The sequence below is a fragment of the Ziziphus jujuba genome, chromosome 11 (assembly GCF_031755915.1).
Source record: "Ziziphus jujuba cultivar Dongzao chromosome 11, ASM3175591v1".
In the NCBI taxonomy this organism is placed as follows: Eukaryota; Viridiplantae; Streptophyta; class Magnoliopsida; order Rosales; family Rhamnaceae; genus Ziziphus; species Ziziphus jujuba.
This window is the reverse complement of record NC_083389.1, coordinates 28,411,297-28,421,749: the sequence shown is the minus strand read 5'-3', so window position 1 is coordinate 28,421,749 and position 10,453 is coordinate 28,411,297. Positions and strand designations below refer to the sequence as shown.

The following is a 10,453-nucleotide window of genomic DNA, read 5'->3' as shown; positions in this document are numbered from 1 at the left end:
TATAAAGCAAAAACGTAATCTATTCCTCTAGGAGCAACATCAAACAAATGGAAATCAAGACAAATCATAATTGAGGTTGGCAAGCCCATCTGTAACTGCATTACACTATCGGAAACACATGTTTGTTGGAGATGCCTTGGCCTTGATTGATCAAATCACAACAATTCTGGATGATGCATGGTAATAGGGCGACATATTGCCACTAATAGAATGATGCTGGAATTTAATTTTTCTCCAAATCTGGGATAAGAGAATTTATGCATGCTTCATAATCAAGATAATTGACAAAACAATCTGTCAAAGTATTTTTGCCATTTAAAAGATTCATTAAAAAGGAATAAGAAATTATATATATATTGGTAGCTTCTTCTTGTGAAATTAAAGATAGTTAAAATCACAATTTATCCATCCTTCTTCTATGCATTCAAGGGTCAAATATATACTTATCACCCACGAATCAATATAATATATACACTACTAAACTATATTAGTGCGTTAAAATAAATATATATATATATATGTATATAATATATTTCAAATATGTATTTTTTATTATAATTTATATTATATACATTTGTTATATAAGCTGAAGTGAAAAATAACAATAATCTACATACCTTTACGATGCGATATAAATTATAACTTACTGTTTGTAGCCATATATGGTAATCATGCCATCCACACATAATATAAGTGAATTGTACGTACGAGCTAGATTGCTTGATTATACTTGAACAATTTTATCATACCGATCATTCGATTTAATTTTGAATGGTTAGCTACTAAATGATCAATGTGCAATTTTCTCATTGATTAATCGTACAATACAAACTAAATTAAAAAATGATACAAGTCATATATATGTAAGTATGTACGTAATTGTCAAATATACAGATCGATCACGTGTCTCATACGATTGCAGCAACAGAAGTGTCGGACATTTCATTTTCACAAGAGTTATCTTCTTGTTCGTCCACGACAAGTGGATGGTGGTCTGCGGTGGAGTTGTATTGATGAATCACAACAATGGACGCTGTGGTGGAGAATTCGGAAGAGGCTAAGAAGCTGCCGACGGGCCCTAACTCGGGACAGTCGGTTATGTCTATCAAGGGCGCTGTAGGGGGCATTCTTCCTGCTATAAAGAGATTGCTTTTGTTCATGGATTTCAAAACGCCCACGATTTCGGCCTTGCTTTCGACAAGTCTTTCCTCGTATAACATGGAGTGCTCTTCCTTGGCGCCGACGTTACCGCTGCTGCGTTGGCTCGTGAACTCCGACAGCAATGCCTCGTCCTCGGCCTTGTCATCGTCATCTTTGAATTGATCATCATCCAGTATTAATTTCTTGTCCCTGTTGGCGGTGATACCGACCAAGCGGACGCCGAATCTTAAAGACTTTCCCGGAGGGGCAACGAACCTAACAAGAGTGAGCACGATGCCGGGATGCTCAGCCATCCTCATCCCGTAGGCAAGGGCTTCGCGGTCATCGGGGCCGCCGAAGAAGGGAACGACGACCTTGTAAGAAACATCGCTTGCGGAGATGTGGGTGGTGCCTCCGAGGCCACGGTCAACGAGAATTCCGACGGAGCAAGGGGCATGTCGGAGGACACGCTCGTTGACCTCTTGGAAGGAGCGTCCAAACGACTCCATGGCTCCATCGAGCCTTTGATGCTTGTGGAAAGGGAGGAGGATGATGGCAGCACGCTTGGCATGGGCGCTGGTGCAAATGTCCTCGTGGATGTTGTTGAGAGCGGATATTGCAGTCATGGGGCGGACGGAGACGCTGCTGAGCTGCTGGTAGGCCTCGAATGCTATCACCATCTGGTCGTTGCTATCCCGTTTCTTGTTCCAGAATGGGAGGCCGTTGTTGCGTGCTTTGTGAACCATTGAGATGGCCGATGATCGCTCCGACAGCTCCATCAGGTGCATGGCGTATACGCAGAGCCGCCGTCCTCCTCGTTTTGATCTGGTTCCTCGAGAGGATTCTATCAGATTGATCATGGTAGGGATGCTTCGCGTGCTGTGGAAGCAGGCCAGCATTCGGAGTTCTGTATCAGCTTCTTTGCGCCTAATGCTTCGGTGCTTGTATGGCGCTCCCTTTCGAGCTGGCTTATAAACTGCCATCACAATTGGGGTGGTGATGAAGGTGGTGAACAAAGCCATCAAAACACAGATGGCAAAAGTCTGGTCGTTTAAAACCTGCATGCATATTAATTTCATAATACTTTTTTTTTTTTAATTTCATAATACTTTTATAATTTGATATAAAAAATTAATTTAATATAATATAGTGTATATATATATATATATAGATATGTATATTACGTCCGTATACCTTTCTGTCCTTTCCAATGTTGAGGACAATTAGCTCGACCAGGCCTTTGGTGTTCATGAGGAATCCCAGTGCCAGGGCTTCTCTGAACGGTACCTTAAATATCATGGATACGCTAAATGTGCCAAGAATCTTGCCAAAGCAAGCAGTGAAAATGACGAGAACCAGCAGGCCCCACGAAGTTGCTCCGCGTATGGTGGCAACGTTGGTCTTGAGCCCACTGGAGACGAAGTAAAGAGGCAAGAAGAGCCCGGAGACAAGATCCTCCAACTTCTCGATCAAAACCCCAGGAAAGGGCCCATCCTTTGGTACCACCACGCCCACCACAAAAGCACCGAAGAGGGCGTGTATACCGATGGTATCGGTGGCAAAGCTTGCTGCCAAAACCATGGATAAGGTGATGCAAATGTAGAGCTCCTTCACGGGTTCGCCCTCGGGAGAGCGTCGAGCCATGGCTGCCAGGACGGGTCTCAGCACCAAAACAGCAAAGGCCACAAACGCAGCCCCCGTGAGCAGGACCCACAAGGAGACGACAGGAGAAGTGTTGTCGCCGGAGAGAGCAATAGCGAGGGCCAGGAGTATCCAGGCGGCGACGTCGTTGACGGCAGCCGCGGACATTGCAATGCGGCCAACGTCGGTGGTGAGGAGTTTGAGCTCGGCTAGTATGCGGGCCAGAACAGGGAAGGCGGTGATGGATAAGGCGACGCCCATGAAGACGAGAAATGGGGCTTGGCTGACTCCTTCCGAGATGGTGCTGCGGAGAACGAAGGAGGTGCCAATGCCAAGGACGAAAGGGAGGGTGATGCCGGCTACGGCTATTCCTAAGGACTTGTGGCCTGTGCGCCGAAGAGTGCGCACATCCAGCTCTAGCCCCACCAGGAACAAGAAGAATAGCAGACCAATGTTGGCCAGAGTGTCCAGAACCGTCATGCTCTTCTTTGGGAATATGGTATCCATATATTTCTGGTTTCGCCCCAGTGCAGAAGGTCCAAGCAATATGCCTCCCTGCATGCATGCACCAATCGATGTTATATCACATAATATTATATCCATATTCATATCCATTTCCATGTTATTATTAATTCATTTTAATAAATCAGATAATTGTCATTATCATTGTCATTAAAATCATTTCATCAGCACTCAGCAGAATATATGAATGAATGAATTTTACGATGATGATGATTAATTATGATTAAAAAAAAAAAAAAAAAGTTCATATAGATGTATATAAAAATCAATATGGTCAGAATCATGTCCACTTATGTACGTACGTACAACTGACTTACAATGATTTCTGCTATGACTCTTGGCTGCCTGATCGGTTTGAGAATAAGAGCAAGGATTCTGGTAAAAGCAACCACCAAACAGATCTGGACGATGAGAAGAGGAAGGGCGTAATCCAGTGGATTTTCATCTTGAAACGCCCCATTGGATGTCGCCTTCATGGGGGCCGGGCAAACCGTTCCGTTGGCCGGCGACGCCATCGCCATCGCCCTTGCCCTGATTAAAATATTCTTTTTCCAATGGACGACCAATTTCTAGCCCACACAGGCCGGCATTCAACCGCAGAAAATGTAATTTAGGTATATAATATGTGTGCACGATTTATTTAATATTTTGGCTTGCTAATTATGATATTTGATCTAGGCTGCTGCTGGTTCTTTCATCAATTAATTAGGAGATAATTTTGTTCACAGCTTGGTTGGTAATGAGAGATGGTTTTACAATATTATACATCCATCCACACACCCTACCTACTTCAATTTTCCACTCACTAAATATAGAAATACTCCAAAACACTAATTCCAACCCTGTTTTTTGCTTCTTATTCGGCAAATCTTTCCCTAACCCAATTAATTAAGGTAAGGGATTAACAGTACTTCCGCTAGCTTCCTAATTGTACAATATATATATATAGTTATAATTATATAGTTATAATTATAGTTAATATATATATATATATATACACACTATACATCGCATTGCCATGTCTATTTTCTAGATGGTGTATAATACCGAAAGGATCTCACCTTCTCTACCAACTTGTTTCTCTTGTTTCATTGGCAAGTCAATTTCTGCTGTACGTGCAACCGTGTTAGTTAAAGCTAGCAACGCTGTAATTTATATATCATTCAAATATTTTTCATTTTTCATAAATAAAAAAATCTTTAATTTATTGGTTTATGATCATTAATTGTTAATTGAAAGCTGTTGATTTGTAATTTTGATTTCTGATTTTGATAGATACGATTGGAACTAAAAGAACTTGGACAATAACAGGACAAAGGATTCTGTTTCGAATGATAAGATTACGGGATAGCAAAGTTTAATTTCATCAACTAGCTGCTATAAAGTAAATACAATACACATATGGATACAATTCCCAAAAAAAAAAAAACCAAAAATATATACGGATGGTAATAACTTTAGTTTCTATAAATGAGTCGTGTGGATCGCTGGTTGTGAATTGGATGGACTTGTCAAAGCCAAAAACTTGGGAATCATATTTATACAATTACTGGCGGGGAGACAATTAAAAGCTTTTAAAAATAGCTCAAACAGATGGGACGTCGTGCAGTGGGTGTCCTTTTCGGTTCCTCTCCACAATCCGTCGAGCAAGGGAAACTTGTTTGCCTACCACCAACATAAATGCCTTCCCTTTCCCTCCAGCGCCTCTGGCAGTTCTTCCAACACGTCGCACGTACTCACTTGGATCACGTGGGAAGTCAAAGAGTATAACATGATCCACACCACATGAGAAGTCCATTCCACGTGATGCTCTGCCATGCATTTTCCATCATTCTTAACATTCATTCATTCATTCATGATTCATTCTTATCATATATATTATAATTGATCTATACAAGAAAATGATAAACTGATAATGCATACTATTATATATATATATATATATATATGCAAAGCACCTACCTGTCCGTACAAACTAGAAACTGACACACTTTATCCTGACCAGGGTTGGTGAATTCCTTCATATTTGCAAGTCGCGATTCCTGAGCCACAGCAGCATGGAAAGGTAGAACTCGCACAGATGTTCCTCTTTTATCAAAACGTTTTAATGCATTCTCTACCTTTCTACATGTCTCAATCTGCATATTAGAAATGAAAAACTAGAACCGAATTAAATTCCTACAGTCCTTGAAAAAAATAGTTATTTCTTCTTCTTTCTTTTTTTTTATTCACTTATGTATTTTATGATATGAGAATGCTTAAGACACAACACAATGACAAAGGGATATTATGCATACAAGATAACTGATAGGCATACCATAAAAGGTCCACCTACTCACCTTGTTGCAGAAAACAATTGTTTTTGGAACTGAACTTCCCTCCACAATCTCCAAGAGTGCAGATTTCTTATTCAGAAATGCTGTCTCTGGAGTTTTCTCAATCTCATCATTTCCACTGCAATCCACTAGAACCTAAAGGGAAAACAGAAAGTAACAATTAATATTCCATCAATTGTAGATATTAGTGTCTTATTAACTCTTTTGATATTGCCAATTCTTAGGTAAGGTCACAAAATAACAGAAAAAAGTAGCCGCACACTAGCAAAATGATTTATTTGAAATCAATAATAATAATGTGGTATGGTTGTTTATCTCCTAAAATCTTACTGAAATTTTTTTATCCACTAATTAAGGTAAAATAGATACCTTCTGAGAAAAGAATCAAAAGTTGACAGGGATCATCTACAAAGTCTTGACCTAAACCAAATTTAAACAAGAAATTCCACTTTTCTCATATCTCTTTCACTCAACTGGGCTAGGTGGATTCTCTCCAAAATTAAAACAACAGAGATCCCCATTTTGCATAAAATACAACAAAATGCCTTCTTGTTAATCTTAGTAGAAGAACTTTCAGAAGGTACTAAAACCTAGCATGTACTGGCACATTACAGAAAAAGTAACTCAAAAGATAAACATTTCTTGAGGAGGAAAAATTAAATGTAAAAAAAAGAAAAAAAGGTCTTCTGAAAACCAACCTCTTCAAGGCCGGGGCTTGTACGGTGCACCCCAGGTCCCATTATCACCTCACAATCAGGAAAAACTTCAACTAACTTATTGTAAATATCGACAGGTAAAGTTGCAGTCACAAATAGATACTGTGTGCTAACAGCTGAGGAGTTTATCAAACTTTGCAGTGCTAATTCAAAATCCTCATCGTTAAAGAGTACATCTACCTCATCCAACACAGTGCTGCAACACAAAGTTACTAACAAACTATTATCTAATGGGCCAAGCAAATAGCTTTGTGGAGACAAACAGAGACACAGAAAACAAGTTCCCTATTAACATTAAATGCAAGAACCAGGTTCCCTATTTGTCTTGGGATAAAAAAGCCATCCACCAACATGAACTTCTCAAATTTCATTTTGTTATCTGATTTTGAAATACACTCTATGCATTGCAAAGCATCCTTCATTTTGCAAGCCCCAGACATGTGTGCATGTGTATACATTAAACTTATTTGAATTTTCAGGCATTTCAAGTTTATAGCAAGCAAAAGCTAGTTTAATTCTGATTGCTATATGTCACACCAAAGATAGATAGATAAATAATGAAAAATTTCCATCAGTCTTCACGTTAAAATCTTTGCATAATCTCTACAGTGTTTGAACAAGTCAGTCAAGTCTGCTAACTCTGTTTGCTTCATGTATTCAGAGTGGTCGAACAGAACCCAGAAAGTAACTGCCTACCATCACCAATTTACAACCCCTGCCCTTTTTGAAGCATGCATACATTTGGATTGGAAGTCTCCTACACTGGTTTCTTACCTGCTATGCTTTCACTAAATAAAATCTATTATCAATGACAAGTATAATGACTGGTTTACTCTTCATGTTTCATGTTGTATTTAAAATATAAAATTTTGGTAGGTTTTCAGTTCCAAAATGAAATTAGCATTATTTGTTTTCTTGCTGTAGCCTAAAGTCTTGTTAAAGAGAGAAGGAGGGAAGAATAAGAAGCAAGGGAGACATCCATTGACCAGGCTTCAAATTAAGAGTCCTGATTTAAAAATAAAAAATAAAAATAAAATAAAAAATAAAAAAAAAAAATCCCTAGAAGTAATTATAATGCAATCTTAACGGGAAACTGGGATACCATCTTAGATTTTCCAACTGCAAGAATCCCTCTTTGATTAGGAACATAAATCGACCAGGTGTTGCTATAAGAACATCAACACCTTGTTGCAAATTTTCTAGTTGAGTTCTCTGTCGAAAACCACCCGTTGCAACCATAGACCTGAATGGAACCCCACATTTTGACATTGATCGGCAATTATCCAAAACCTGCGAAGTTACACTTGCATTAATTAGTATAGTTATGCTGAAATTGAAATGAGACGAAATCATCCCTCCTTTTCTAAGTTATGTGCAAGCCGAAGAAATAACCATAGTTATGCTAAAACAAGCACCATTTTGCATATATATAATTGGTGCAAGTACCTTTCAGCATCGTGGTTCTGTGCTTACAATTCCATAAGGATCAAAAGTTAATACTGCCTACATGCAGATAAACACTTCAATCTAATAATTTTTCTTCTCAACATGTGGATATTAAATTGGTTAATACATGTCCACATAAAGAAATCTAAGGCATATAAGAAGTAGTAATGTATATCTCTAGTCATTATGATCTATCTCAAGTCACCCTCTCCATCCTAGCAGCTTTTTCCCTGGTTACATCAAACTCTTACTCTCTAAGTCTATATGAGAAAATAAACTCCTCAAGCAGTTAAACATAGGGATGTCTGGGAGATTAAGATAGCTGTAGGTCAGTTTAATGTCTATAAATGGAAATTTGCAAACTTCTTTTGTACTAGGTGTAATTATTATTATTATTATTATTATTATTTTTTTTTCATTAATACAACATGACAGAGGATCACAAGGCTGATGTAAGGTTAATCAGGAAACATTTCATTAGTGACTGCAACGAAGAGGCATCAAAATAGAAAAAATTTATATTTAAAAGGCCATACGAGATCTTTCTCACACAGATGAAAAGATATTTATGTATAAAAAAGAAAAAAAAGAACCAACAACAACAACAAACAAACAAGCCACAAAATACAAAACCAAAAACAAAAAACTGGTAGTGAACCATGAGAAGAAAATGACAATGAAGGTAAACCATCAACCAGGAAATCACGAAGGAAAGAAAAACAAATAAGCATATGGGATAACTGAGAATCAAAGCATAATAGAACTGACCTGAGAAGCCAATTCTGCAGTTGGTACTAATATAATTACTCGAGGACTCTGTGATAAGGAGATGCTAAGTCCTTGAACTTCTTCTTGCCTTAAACGCTGAATTACAGGAGCCAGATATGCTAAAGTCTTTCCTGATCCACTCTGGTCAGCTAAGATACAGGTCTTTCCCTTTACAACAGGTTCAAATGCCATGGCCTGTAGTTCATCAGGAAGGATATGCTAATCTCAAAATTTAAAGTATTCATCCATTCTGGATCCTGATCCGAAGTAAAAGTGTAAAACAGATAAAGAAGAAATAATGTTCCACTCCACCTGGTGTTTCTTACAAACTAGAAGCTCCAACATAGCATGCTCGAGTCTATAAACTAGGGAGCTGATAAAATTAACAGTAATCAATTTGGAGACATACACATGCGGAAGGAAGTGGATACACCAACCTGAATATGTGATGGGCGGTGGAAAAGCTGCTTCCTTAGACATTCAATCATGAAGTCGCTGAAACCCAAATCCCTAAAGGATTTCCAGCTAAAAAAGTCAGTGTTTGTGGAGAATTTCCTCTGATTCCGCAGCAGCATTGGGTCTGGCAATTCAGAGTTTAAGCTATGGATGGACCTGGACCTTCCACTCCTCCATCCTCTTAAGGAAGCTTCTTCTTTTTGGGAGGCTTTCTTAATCAGCCTGGTTTGAGGTTTATCTGGACTAAGTTCATTGTGTGAGACTGAGACATTTTTCCTCCTAGTCACGGCAGAACTGGTCGGTTGCAACTGAGAAGCGCGTGGTTGATGTGTAAAGGCAGTAGATGTGGATTCAAGTTTAGAATGTGTGTCCTCTACAACTGGACCTGGTTTGTGATGAACTTGTGCATCTGTTTCTTGCCTCCTCCGAGAGGCTTTTATTGCAAGAGCTCTCACTCTCTGGGGTTTCAATCTTCCAAAATGTGCTGCAGGAGGGGGGTCAGCTTCTGTAAAAATAATGTAATCAAAGGAAGATGGAAAATATGAGAAAAAGTAGGTCGCTTTAGAAAGAGAGGGAAAAAAAAAAAAAAATTAGAGGAAAAATTGAAAATGTTGAAGAAAAAAGTAAATAATTTTGGATATCAGTCAAGAGTCAGAGTGTTAGGTGTAGTAGTAGAGACCAAGACCACTAGTAGTTCAAATTCAAGCGCTGGAAATTAAAGGTGTAGTAGCAGTAGGAGGACGAGGAGGGAAGAAACTGGTATCATTCCAAAAGTGTGTTTACCACAGGAGGCTAGGCTTTCAAAATCATTATAAAGGTAAAAGAAGAAAGAATCAAAAACTGACCTCCATTTTGGGCGTGAATCGGTTCTTCTTGGCAATCCCCATCTGCATCTTCAGGGATGTCTATGTGTATGTCCATGTCCATGGCAAAAGGCGGCGTGGCTTTATAATTATAATATCGGCCACTTGCCAAATTACTGGCGGCGGTAAAACTGAAAAAGCGGCGGCGTTGCGGTCGAGTGGAGAGGGAGACGGATTCCAGTTGGAAGCATTTTGAGGTCAAATTCAAATTCAAGTTTAGTACCGGAGCTGAAGCTTTGGGCAGCATTGCTTCCCTTGTAACAAAAACACCCCCCCAACTCCCAACGGATAGATAAGACTCACTAACCCCTCCTCACTCCACTCCCAATTTCAAACAAGGCTATCCAATTCGCCTTCCGGAGGGAGGACTAGGCCCGGAGCGCAAGTATGTACATTTATATTTTATTTACCCAAAGAAATAAAATAAAATAAAATAAATAATGGCTACATTAACATTGTTGTCGTTTGTCAAAGTCTAAGGATAAATCTGTAATTCTAGTTTCCATTTTTCCTTTATTATTATTATGTCCACCGCTTGTGGATGTCCGCGTTTGAGTGGTAGTTA

At 39.0% G+C, this 10,453-nt stretch overlaps 2 protein-coding genes across 4 annotated transcripts; both read right to left on the bottom strand.

Moving 5' to 3' along the window:
* Positions 1–769: 769 nt before the first annotated feature.
* LOC107433358 (cation/H(+) antiporter 19) lies at positions 770–4,053 on the bottom strand. The gene is made up of 3 exons (XM_025066493.3): positions 3,621–4,053; positions 2,335–3,336; positions 770–2,198 (listed from the first exon to the last, which is right to left on the bottom strand). The coding sequence occupies exons 1-3, from the start codon at positions 3,822–3,824 to the stop codon at positions 909–911; spliced, it is 2,496 nt and encodes an 831-aa protein (XP_024922261.3). The 5' UTR covers positions 3,825–4,053; the 3' UTR covers positions 770–908.
* Positions 4,054–4,651: 598 nt separating this feature from the next.
* LOC107407369 (DEAD-box ATP-dependent RNA helicase 50) lies at positions 4,652–10,274 on the bottom strand. 3 transcript variants are annotated; one of them, XM_048465588.2, is made up of 8 exons: positions 9,871–10,274; positions 9,007–9,530; positions 8,570–8,764; positions 7,458–7,645; positions 6,338–6,551; positions 5,643–5,774; positions 5,266–5,462; positions 4,652–5,114 (listed from the first exon to the last, which is right to left on the bottom strand). In XM_048465588.2, exons 1-8 carry the CDS (start codon positions 10,133–10,135, stop codon positions 4,889–4,891), a joined length of 1,941 nt encoding a protein of 646 aa, XP_048321545.2. In that variant the 5' UTR covers positions 10,136–10,274; the 3' UTR covers positions 4,652–4,888. The 3 variants fall into 3 exon arrangements, with proteins under 3 accessions (XP_048321545.2, XP_048321546.2, XP_015870126.3); XM_048465589.2 differs by having other exon boundaries at positions 9,007–9,509; XM_016014640.4 differs by having other exon boundaries at positions 5,266–5,441; positions 9,871–10,273.
* Between the last annotated feature and the right edge of the window lie 179 nt (positions 10,275–10,453).